General features: G+C 36.9%; 1 protein-coding gene across 1 annotated transcript in view; it reads left to right on the top strand.

Moving 5' to 3' along the window:
- The window catches only part of l(2)k09022 (HEAT repeat containing 1 homolog l(2)k09022), a 107,366-nt gene that overhangs the window by 49,414 nt on the left and 45,192 nt on the right, over positions 1-12,760 (top strand). The window contains exons 16-18 of the mRNA XM_067123960.1: positions 146-402; positions 3,500-3,650; positions 9,367-9,621. Of these exons, the coding sequence (XP_066980061.1) occupies positions 146-402; positions 3,500-3,650; positions 9,367-9,621 (663 nt within the window). The remainder of the gene's footprint in view (positions 1-145; positions 403-3,499; positions 3,651-9,366; positions 9,622-12,760) is intronic.

Genomic DNA, 12,760 nt, shown 5'->3' with positions numbered 1-12,760 from the left:
TTCAAGGTCCCGGCAGGGAGACAGTGAGAGAATAGTTTTGATGAAATTATTAATGAGATAATTTTGATGAAACTAGAAATGATGTGGGTGTGATATTTCTGAATGCATCTTGCATGCCGTATTATCTCAGAACATTCTGTTGCAGGCTTGGTGCTTGAATCTTGGATCAGCTCTCTTAGATATTCAGGAAGGAAATTTGGCATGGATGCTGAATTCAGCTTTCCCATTAGTACCATCCCTGATGTTAGGGATTACGAACTCCAGTGTTGGGGTGAGAAAAGGAGCTTTAATGGTCATGGAAAAGATTGCTGCCATCAAAGGTGGGAGACTGGGTGAAAATAATCATAGTCTTCTACTTGAGAAAGTTCTGCAGCATTCTGAAGAAATTTTGGCAGATGACAGGTAATACATAAGAATAATTTAGGTTATTGAAATGCAAATCTGGATTTATGGACATGTCTCTTTACAGTTAATAAGTCTTCCTTTTAACAATTGTTCACTTGCTCAGATACCATGTAGAAATGTAAATGTATGTCAGATTTGGTGTAAATTGTGTGTACCTGTATATGTGGTTGTAAGTTAATCAGTTGGATGCTTGAACATCTAATTTTTTGTTTAAAGTACAAGACATATTTTACAATAACCCCATTTGTTAGTGAAGGTCAGAGACCAAGCTTGAATCCACAGGGAGGGGAAGCATTAGTATTTGTGTGAGTGATGTCACTGCCAGTTTATGGCGCTCTGTCTGTCAGGCATCATCATAAACTTCATTTATATGGTATTTGAGGGAAAAGGGTCTTTGATGGTGGTTAGGCTGCCAATGGGACTTGCATCTTATGCACCACACCTAAGAATGGGACTTCGTGAGGTTGTTTTAACAAGACTCAGAATAGGACACTCCAGACTCACACATGGTCATCTGTCGGCTCCGCACACGGGCCCAATAGCTTGTGAGGGATGCAGATGGCATCACACAAGATGGGTCAGTGAAGGATGTTTTAGTAGAAGGTAATAACTTTTCAGTTGGTGATATCATTCTCTTCCTAGACAGCCCCCTCCATTGTTTTTTCTAATTCATTTTATTTATTTATTTAGTTAACTATTAATTTTTTATGTACTCTTTTTATTATCTTTAAACAAATCATTTAAACAAGGCCATCTCCAGCATTTTCATGTTTTTATTATCTTTTAATAAACTTAAAACAAGCCATCACAGGTGGTCTGGCAAAAATACCTTTAAGTAGAAGTAGTGTATGTTTCAATGTGGAGTAGTGTTAGATGATACAGTAGTCTGTTCACGAAAGCAATGCAGATCAAGAGCGAAACTTTTGTACTCGTCCTGAACTCCCTAACAGCATTAGAACAGTTACATATCTGCAGTAAGTATTGTAGAGCATATTATATGTTTAAAGATAATAAAGTCCCAAAATGAAATAGAAATAAAAAGAAAAACAAATTATGAAAACAGAAATGATTCAAGACTGTATGAGTGGCTGAGACAGGCTAATGCTTTTTGGTAAGGGAGTCAAATATAGTGTTGTCAGAGAAGTACAGTATAGTGGCTAGATCACGAAGATGGAGCACATCATTTCCAATGTAATATCATTTATGTCTTGTCTGCAGCTAGCTAGTTATATGTGTGTGCATATGAGTGTGAATGCATAGTCAATAACTTAAATTTCCAGCCAAAGCGAAGCTGAAATTTTTTCCTTAGTTTAAGAGAATTATCTACGTATTGCATCATGTTTAACAAGTTAGCTTAGCAAAAGTTCATCATGATATTGTAGCTGATAAGGATCAAAGTCTGACAAGTTGACAAGTTGAGAAGTTGCTATATTTTTACACAAAGAGTTTCACCATCATCATGAATGTTATGTCAGCTCTTCCATTTGAAGGGTAAGGAAATGAGTTCTCACCATTCTTCTCTATCCAGTGCACTTTCTGTTTGAATTCTTATAAGTCTGTGGCTTCATCCGTCCTTTCCTTCCAACCTCCATAGACATGTTTTTCTGTCCAATTATTCCTCATCCCCTCTCATCACCTGCCTGAATCATCTCAGTGTGAGATCTCAGTCGTTTTACCAGCCTTTTGTTACCACCTCTCCACCAATCTCCCATTCACATTAAAATCTTTCCATTTTACCCAGGCCATGAATCTTAACATCCTGTGGTCACACTAATTCAGAATCTCCATTTTTCTTGTCAGTTCATAAGTTTCTGATGCATGTAGCACAAGCCTTATGTACCTATCAAATCTTCGCTGTCTCAAATAATGGGACATTTATAATACCGGTAATCAGGCTATCTTTCTTTCTTTCTTACCACTCCCTCAATGCCTTCACAGCATTTGTGCTGACATGGAAGCTTTTTTTTTTCTTCCTTCGTTTCAGGTCGCCATAAGATTTGTTTTCCTTGTGTTGAATTTTTTTCCTGTCCTCTCCATTTCATTTATCCACTTTCTAAACATTTCCACTGTCTCCTGGTATTCTGCCGTTAGCACTAGGTATCATCTGCATAAAGCAGGTCCCACAGACCCACTTTTCAAAACTGATTTGTGGCTTCTTTCATTACTTTGATAAACAGCAAAATCCTTGATGGATACCATTTTTTATCTCACTTTCGTCAGAATACACTTGCCACCGCCTTTACTCGAGATCTAATGTCATTGTAGAGTAACATTATTAGCTTAGTGAGTCCTCCTGGTACTCTCTGCGTTCATGATGCACATTTAATTGTAAGTATTGGTACACTGTCAAATGTCCTTTAACTTATGATTTGGATATTTTCATCTTTGTGTAGTACTTCTCTTGTATTTGCTTCATTGCGGACTCCATATACTGTTGGTGTTTGTGACATGAAGCCAGAATGACAGTGATTGATTTTATAATTTTTATCAGTCTTTTCTCCAGCACCTTTCTGTTTCGTGTAGATGTTGCATAATATTTTTTTTATTGTTTAATAAAGTATTCCTTTTGAGATAGCGGGATGTCAGTGGTAATTTGAATAATGTGGAAGCACTTGATGCAACCTTACCTCATCTGCTTCTGAAAGGATTAATAAAGATCTGAGTTGATGGGTTTGGGGTTGCCAGAGGGACACAGATTGCCACTCCCTTTAACTCCTTGGGAGTTAAAGGGTTATTATTATTATTATGCAGTTGTTGTGATTAAAATTCACATACCAATGAAGAAGATTCATTTTCATGAAAAAATATGTCCTTGGGAGGGGATTTTACCTACGGGGGATACATTGCAATAAGAAATAACCAACATTTGGTCTCCAAGGAATATTAATAGGTTATTTCAAAATAGAAGCTGTATGAAGGAGAGATAAGAGTGTAAGTTGTATTTGGTTAGTACTGTATCAGTGATTATTGGCTTCAGTCACACAAATACTACTGCTTTCACTAAACTTGAATCCATTTGTCTCCTTCCTTAATTACCATGTACTGATATTTTGTAGCACTGGTTTTGAGCCTTGATTGTTTTTCATTTTTGCAGGCAGTTGCTTATGTGCTTATATGAGTTCAGTGAAGCAGATCCTTCAAGGTGGTTCCATGTTTTGCAGTCAATATTAGGAGTGCTGACTGATAATGTTCCTGTGCATATAAAGATGGGACTCCTCTATGCTCTCTCTTGTATTCAAGATATTGTAAGAAATATTTTGTTTGTTGCATGTGTGTTTCCTTTAATATTTATTTAGGTAAAGTTAAGTTTATAAAAATTGGAATTGCTCGAGAAGCTTTATTATATATATACAGTATTTTAGATATAAATGACCATTCATTGTGCTACTGTTAATTGTGAGAATATTGTTGTACTGTCCGTATGCATAGAAAAAAGGGCACACACTTATTATTCATGGAGTTAATCTGTGCTTATACTTTATGGTCAGATTTTCAAGCAGTTGTTGTTCGATAGTTTGCAGATACAGTATTTACCATCTTACTTTTATCCTATTTATGTTCATTTTGCTATCACTTATTTATGAATATAATTGTGCAGCGAGGTCTTGAGAAGGATGACTGCTCACACAATTGACGGTTATTCTTTGATCTTCAGCAACTAAAATGTTTAAATAGATATTAATTTTCCATGTGAGGAACACGTGGAATTACATTTACTTAGGTTATTAGTAGGATATACATTGAGAGCCTCGATGGCCTGGTTGGTAGAGCAGCAGACTCGGACTTCATAAGAAGTCTTGTGTCGCGGGTTCAAATCTGCAGCCTGATAGGTTTGCTGAAAGCAAATGGGTGTTACAGACAAATACACACACAAACAAAGCCACTCCAACATCTAAAAACATATCAGACGCCTTACACGTCTCGAACTGTCGGCCTAACCACTCGCCTCCTCGCTGCTGGGAGAAAGGGAGCTGGGGATTTGGCACGATACATATACACGTGCTACCGGGGTCTAAGCTATGTCAGGCAGGGCAGCTGATCGAGGCTTTCTACCCCAACGCCAAATCAAAGCCCTTCAAAAGAAGGCATTGTGCTTACCCCATATGAAAAATGGGAAAAAAGCATGTTAAACGAAGAAGAAGATTAGTAGGATATGCATTCTATGGCCTGCTGATGATCATGTATTTTATCTCTCATCTAGTTATTTTTTGGAACTTTAATAGTTCATTGTTGCTCTTTTTAGCATGGATTACACTTTACTGTAGGTATATGTCTAATTTTTTCTATTCTTAAAAGAACAACCAAGTTATTACTAGACAAATGCCTTATTCTAGTTCAGGTGGAGAGACTTGAATCCCTAAGTAGAAATTATGTTCATGGCAGATTGGCCTTCCCTGCTGGGAGATTCCTCAGTCCCACATGTTACTGCTTTCACTTTTTTAATTTCTGTTTTCATGTGAAGTCTTTAATGCCTTCTGGAGCTTGGCTGAAACAAGTGTTGTAGGTATTGCCATATCACAATGTTACTAATGTTTTTGCAGAAGAAAGGAGATGTAGGTTAAATGAGTTTTGTTATTTATGTATATAACATTTCTGATGTGTTTTGTCTTTGGGAGGTTTTACCTTTCCCCATCTCATTGTTTTATTCAGTATTTTCTTTTATTACAGTATGTTAGTTATGTATTTTCAGCAATATTGAACTCAAGGTCCTGTTCTTTCTTTTGGTCTGTGTGCAAAGGTTACCTTAAGCAAGGCATTGCTTTAAACTCAAACTGAGTGGGATTGATAAATGTTTTGGTCAAACTTTGGAGTCTGGCAGACCAAGAAAGGTTTCACTTGCCTTTTTTGTCCTCTCTGACTATGTGATTAGTGATTGGGTGTGTGCTAAGAAAGCACCCTGGTAAACTCAGGAATAGGCAGGCACAAGGAGTTTAATTTTACCTCTCATTAAGCTCATATAGTCTGAAAGGCTCTGTCCCAAGAAAGTAGGGAGTTGGAACACCTATGCAAACTAGAATTCTGATTTCTTCAGTTATCAGAATTTTCATGCTGGCTTTATTCCACCTTTTGACTCTTCAGTTCATGTGATAAATACTATAGATATAAAGAACTTGGGCAGTGTCTGATTGGGCAAGAAGAAGCAGTTTCCCCATTTCTCATGCTTCTGTAGGTGGGCATGCAATATTACCTTGAGCAAGTAAATTGGATGCTTCACAGTGGTTCTGCATGCTGGGTCACACCTGTCTTAATTACCCTAGGTCTTGTTGTCAGTTATTTGTTTATTAGTAAAGTTGCTTAGTAAGACCACTGAGTCTCATTACAAGACTTGGTAGGTTCACCTGAAGAAGTGGTTCTTTTTATGAGAGCTGAGAATTGGAACTATGTAAAACTGAAGAATTTCGACAGCTTGGTAGGAGGAGTTCATTGGGAATGGATGAAAAGTGGCTGGGTCCAAAAGGTTGCTGCAAAGAACCTATGGTACCATCTACAGTGTTTGTAATGAGGAAGGCTAACTGTAAGTGGTATTTTCCTTGGGGTCTGGTGGTTGATACTCTATCAAGTAACTGTAAAGACTTTGGTGTAACACCTTCTTGCTGTCGGGACAAGAAAGAATTGTTTTCTTGATGTGTTATTAGAATATTTCAAGTCATATCGAAATAAGCTGAAGTTACAATTTGCCTTGACTCTAGTGCAGGGAGAGGCTGTCAAATGTATACTGTTTAGATATTTTCAGTGTAAAGCAGACGAGTTGGTTTTAGCCTTCTCTATTTATCAACTTTGCTGGATGAGTGTAGTCTCAATCTCACCTCCCAGAGATTAAAGAATTACCATGCAAAATTTGGCGCTTACCTCACCATGACTATAAGGCTGGTAGCCTTACTTACTTTAGTTCTTGTTACTACAATACTTAGTTTGACTAAGTGTTTTGCTGCTGTAACCCCCTAGGCTGTAATATATCCATTTCTTCAGATACGATAATTAAAACGAGTCTTCTTCTGAGCTCACATCTGACGTGGTGCAGGGAAAGGGACCGACTGCTGAGAATAGGTTTATAAATTAGTTTTTTTACCAGAGATTGTGACTGGTTATCAGGAGAATTTACTTCATTCACCAGTCATGCCCATTTTTCCCTCTTAGTCAACACCAAATGTTAAATGATCTGTTCAGATGAGTTTGGCTAGTAGTTTTTGTTGTTTGTTGACTTGTCTCTGGTAATGGCTGTTTTGAAGAGGTAAGCTTACCATAGCAGCTTGCTTCATGAGACAGCCCGTGCTTTAGGAATACAAACCTGTTTTTATTTACTCCATCAGTGTCTGTATTCAGGAGGTCTGGAGTGTCATTTCTTGCCCCTTGTTCTATGCTGGTAGTTCTTGTGAAGAAAGCTAGAAATGTCTTGTGACTTTGTTTGCTTAATGCAGAAGGTTGAGGAAGCTTCCTTTTCAGACTATGGTGTAGGTGAGTGACATGCACATCCTTTGGGACTTCATCATCTTAAACAGGAAATCTGCTTTAGATTTAAGGTCAGAAGATTCTTCTGGCACCAGCAGCAAGTGTTTTGGGCTCACTCTCCCCTTGCAACTGAAGGTATTTTTGCTGATGGAAAGCTGCAGATGGATTGCAGGAGAACTTCCAGAGGCTGTGAGGATCCCTGCAAGTTTTTTTGGTGGAAGATATTGGCAGGATAACTCCAGTTTTGTTGTCATCTTCACTGTACCATGTTGAGGGAGGTGCTTTGTGGTGTCCTGGCCATATGGTGATTAAATTCCCACAGTAGCCTTGATCTGAAAATTGGTAGCAGTGGAGTTAGTGAGGAAGGGTTACTCCATCTTATTCATGGACGTCTGGGATCCTTACTTTTACACCCCTGTACATCCAGAAACTATGGAATACTTGTTCTTGGTATAAGAAGGAAGGTAATTGTACAGTGGCTGTTTGGCCTGGCCTCTGTGCCACAGGTCTAAAACCAGACATTGGTTCCAGTGGCAACCCAGGTGCACCTAACATAGGCTTGTAAGTACAGTGGTGCACCGAGATAACGGGCTGTGGTATATCGTACTTCTGGATATATCGGTGTGAAATGAAAATATCGATTTGAGGGTTTTTGCCTCTGGATCAAGCCTAGACTAATTTCATTCATTTTTATTTATTATTTTACTCAAATATTTTCCTTGTTTATTGTACAGCTAGGTAAAATATTTTATTATTACTGTTTCTTTATTAATTTACATTGCTTTAAACTCTAAAAATTATGCTAAAGCTTTTACTGTCCTGCAGTTTACATTAATAATGAGGCTTTTATCTTACTTTACGGGTACTATTTGTTTATATAAATGTATGCTTTATAGCAAAAAAGAAATGGAATGGTACTATGAGAGAAAACGACTATGCTTACATATACAGGGGTAACTTGATTAGTTGTCACACTTCTGTAAGACATTTATTTAATTTGTATTATATAGATGTTTTGCTGTGTTTACATTAATATTAATATTTTAAAATTAGTAAATCATTGTTAAAAGCATTTTAGGGGTGCATATACTTAAGAGTAACAGTTGTAGGAGGGCTAATGGAAGATGACTTTGGGTGTTTTGGGATGATGGGTTGGGGTGTATTTTTGTTTGAAATGATATTAAATTTAGTATGATAATTTAAGGTATATTTTTGTTTTGCCTGTTGAATTAGGCAGTGAACTGTTAAAATGGGCAGTTATAAGCATTTTAGTTTAAGGGGTACAGCGTTTAAATATACTTTATAATAAAAACAAGCATTCCTATATATATATATATATATATAATAAAAACATGCATCCCTATATATACAATATATATATATATCGGAGTTTTTTATATATATATGTAGGCTGAGGCGCTTTTATCCGTTATCATAGTGAGCTACACCTAGGCAGTGCGTTCTGACTAAAACAACAAAAGGACTTGAAAACCTTAGTCCTTGTCTCTATGCATTAAGGCAGAATTTTTAAGAGGTGGAGGTTGACATGCTGATAGGATTAGTGGACTGTTAAGTAGACATGATCCCAAGACTAATTTCAGTGGTCTAGAAGTATCAGCATCAGCCAAATCCTCCAGCTAAGTGATGGTAGTCACTGCAAGCACCCTTGTCTTCACTGGAAAGACTGATGAACATGGCTCTTAATATTTGGTGATCCTCTTGTTTCGTGAACATCAGGAGTACTTCTCGTTATGGTTGCATCAAGACAGTGACAAGCAGTGAGAAGGACCTGGTCAGAATGGGACAGGGAGCAGCACATGAACTTTTCTCCAACTATTTGAGGTGTTTATTCACTCGGGAGTAAGACTCACAAAGTTTGGGCCCTTTCATCCTCCCTGACCTTTAGAACTCTGTGCTGCTTTCAGGGTGAGCACTGGATGTAATCAGAATACCTTTGCCAAGTTGTACCTTTGCAATGTCATTTATAAGACATGATTTTTATTTAATGGTTGTAAGTACATGGCCTGCCATTGTCATGGCAGGCCATGTACTTTTAGTGGGGAGTGAGTTGAATTAATTATCCTCATCATCTTCACAATTCACTGAAACATTTTGCTTTGTGAACCTTGATGTATTCTGCTCAGTTTATAGACTTATGATTATTGTTTTTGCCAAGGAGTTACTTTTCTTTTTTTTTCTGATTCTTCATAGGCAATGTACATATATGTTTTATTTTGTAAGTATTCTTGATCGCTTTTTTATCCTGTCTACATATAAACTAGGGGTTATTTGCTGTAGACATGTTTCCTGTTTTCAATCTTCTGTTGTCTTCTTTGAAATTATATGTCTTATCCAAGGGAAACCTTGTAACATTTCATTCTTTGGAATCAAAACCATAAAATTTTTGGTGAAAGATTTTGTCTCATAAAGAGGCAATTGGAAGGACTGTTATATTTTTTAGTTTAGTTATTACCCTGTAGTTTGATTTTGAAGTGTTTATTTGTGTTGCAGGCTGTGCTGCGTTGTCTTCTGCCTCTGGCTAGGAAGATATTGCTTCAGGCTGAGTCATGCCTTCGTGATACAAAAGTTGATGTTGCTAATTCCTACACTCTCTATTATATATTACTTCAGTTCTCTCCTAAAACTTCAAAGATTTTGGAAGAGAAAGAAAGCTGGAATTTCTTTGTGAAAGCACTGACTTGTTCAAAAAATGTTATGAGAATCATGGATGAGTGGGTTTCACCACAGAAAATTTTAATGGAGCAGGTAAGAGTTGACTAATTTATCTTAAGAAAGTAAATTATAATTCATGAAGTTTGGTGAGCCTAGAATTGACTAGAAATAAAATGGGGTGGTTAAAAGTTATGGAAGTTACTATTATTAAGTAGTTTAACCAACCCGTGAAGTTGATTTATTTATCTGTCACAGGGCTCCCCAAAGTTATTGGAGTATGTACTTTGCTATCTACCATATGTGGATGGTGCAGGGAATATTTTTTTTTTTTTTTCAGAAAATTGATGAGAAAAGCTGAGATTTTATTTTAAAATTAGCCCAGAAATATAAAATTTAGTGGCAGAATAGCAGAAATATATTAATTTCACCATCTGATGATTGGTTTTGGGTAAAAAGACAACACCTTCACTGTGACAGTGTGAAGGTGTTCTCTTTTGACAAAAATGTTGCCTTCCATTAAATTCTCAGATGCTTGTTTAGCAAAAGTTTTGACTATTTACCAATTATTGGAAGCAATAACTGTATCCAGTTGTTATAGCAAAAGTGTAAACTCAGTTTAGGGGACAGATGCTGGACTGGTTGTCTAGCCCTGTCTTCCACTTAGAAACACTGAAAAATCCGAACTAGTTCAAACATGACGTAACTTGACCGAACCTCACTAAATTTAGAGTGCTGGAAATGTGCAGCCATGATAAACTGGGTTGTGGTGACGGACAATGACTATTGTTGAGAAAAGTAATCTTTCCAAAAAATTACATCCATCCACGCACAAATGTGAAAAATTGGTAAGGAACCACGTATATTTACATTTTAGGACAAGCTGACCAACTCTCCTTCGTTATATGTTTTATATGACTCCTTTCCCTTTATCCCTCTGTCATTCATTCAGCCCCATCAATTTTGTCAAAATAAATCTTTCATGCAGTTCTTTGCCTTCCCCCCCCTTTCAAAATATGAAGTTAATTATTTAAAAAAATTTTTTTAATTTTATTGCTGAAAAAAATTGCAGTGCTCATTCCTTGCAGGTATATAATAAAAACTATTTATGCATTCAGTCAAGCAGTTCTAGGTCTATTGTGCATGAAATTTTAATGAAGTGGCTTTAAAAATGGTGGAAGAGTAACAGTCATAGTTTGAAATATGGGCATATGCAGTTAGACCTGCCTGACTAATGGCTAATGTGTCATAATGTTATTTGGGCTAACGTTTCATGCTTATTGAGCTCAGCTTTGCCATGCTAATAAAGGATTAGTGCAGAAAAGGTAACATAGTAAATTTTAATGATACTTTTTCAGTAAAAACTTATGAATTATTTTAACAGGACTTATGAATTGTTGTAACAGGCAGGATATAGTACTAACCTAATAAAAATCATGCACACCAGAATATAGGGTGCTTGTTATAAAAAATTTCCCATAAATTATGAAACTATTTTGAAAAGTCATTGAAAGTAGGTGACAGCATATACGAGGGTAAGTCAAAAAGTTCCAGGAAAAATTCAATATACTCTTTATTTAAGGAAATTCAAACATCATTTTTCTACATATCTACCTTCTAACTCTATACACTTTTCAAGGCGCTGTTTCCACCTCTGCAACCCTTCTTTGTAGAAATTTGGGGCCTTTCTATTAAACCATGTTGAAACTGCATGTTTAGCAGCATCCAAAGATTCAAACCGACTCCTCTTAAGTGTTCCTTGAGTTTTGGGAACAGGAAAAATCTGAAGGAGCAAGATCAGGACTATAAGGAGGATGTGGAAGAGTGTCCCACCTAAATTTCCGTAGGACTTCTCTTGCAACCCTTGATGAATGTGCTGGAGCGTTATCATGATGGAACAAAATTCTGCGGTGCAACTTTCCTCGACGTTTTTAGCCAATGCAGTCTTCAGTTTTTGCAAAACACCTTTGTAGTAGTTCCCGGTGATTGTTTTTTGTCCTTCAAGGAAATCAATCAAAATCACTCCTTTGGAGTCCCAAAACACTGTTGCCATAACCTTCTGGGCAGATCTTGCCACTTTGAACTTCACTGGTGCAGCTGAACCTCTTGGTAACCATTGCTTTGATTGAATTTTACTTTCTGGGTCATATTGATGGATCCAAGTTTCATCTCCAGTAACAATCCGGTCAAAAACTCTGATTCATTTGATTCAATCTTCGTTAAAACTGCAAGAGAAAGTTCAGCTCTTTGATGCAGTTGGTCTTCACAAGAACGCTTTTGGGACCCAACGTGCTGAAAGTTTACTCAAACCAAGACTTTCATTTAAAATTGAAAATGCGGAACCATGGGAGATCCCAGTTTCATTAGCTATCATATCGATAGTAATCCGACGATCTTCATCCACTAGATTCTGCACCAAAGCCACAATTCTTTCATTTTTTGCAGTCGATGGTCTTCCCTCTCTTGGGTTGTCTTTGAGGTCCTCCCACCATCCTTAAATCGCTTTATCCAATCATAAACAACTGATTTAGATGGAGAAGAATCTCCATAAACTTGTTGCAAAGCTTCAATAATTTTTCCTGGTTTCCAATCAAGCTTGGTCAGGAACTTGATGTTAGCTCTCATCTCAAAATTTTTATTTTCCATGGGTTCAAGAAGTTACTTTTCTGAAGCAGATGTTAACACCACGGTAGCAAGAGGAGGACTGAGGTAACAAGTCTATATGGATCACTACATCACAGATAATTGTTTACCAAGTATTTGGGTTGTTTCATTCCTGTGTAAATACATCATTCAACAATTTTTCCTGGAACTTTTTGACTTACCCTCGTATGTGGAACTGAATTGTGCAAAAGGTGAGTAGTTACTGTAATTGTAATAATTATGGAAAGAACCATTGAGCATATATGCAAGAAAATAAAAAAGACTGACATCTGGACAGAGACAGGAAGTTGATTTAATACCAGTGCTGCAAGGATTTTCGAGGTGTGGCTCTGGGTATAAAATCATTTCTCGATGAGAGATAGGATGTGAGGGAATTGATGGGGAATATGAAAGAAAATGTGGTAATGGAAATGTACAATAAGGATACTATTCAGTATTCACAAGGAATATTTATAATTGAGGAAGTAGAACTGATGAAGAGAACATGATCTAGTTAGGTTTCATTTTAAAGTAGTTTAACCAAACCACTGAGTCACAGTTTTAAGCTCATAGGACTAGCCTGAAGGTTTTT

The sequence above is a fragment of the Macrobrachium rosenbergii genome, chromosome 22 (assembly GCF_040412425.1).
Source record: "Macrobrachium rosenbergii isolate ZJJX-2024 chromosome 22, ASM4041242v1, whole genome shotgun sequence".
In the NCBI taxonomy this organism is placed as follows: domain Eukaryota; kingdom Metazoa; phylum Arthropoda; class Malacostraca; order Decapoda; family Palaemonidae; genus Macrobrachium; species Macrobrachium rosenbergii.
The sequence above is the reverse complement of the archived record's forward strand: the minus strand, read 5'-3'. Positions and strand labels throughout refer to the sequence as shown.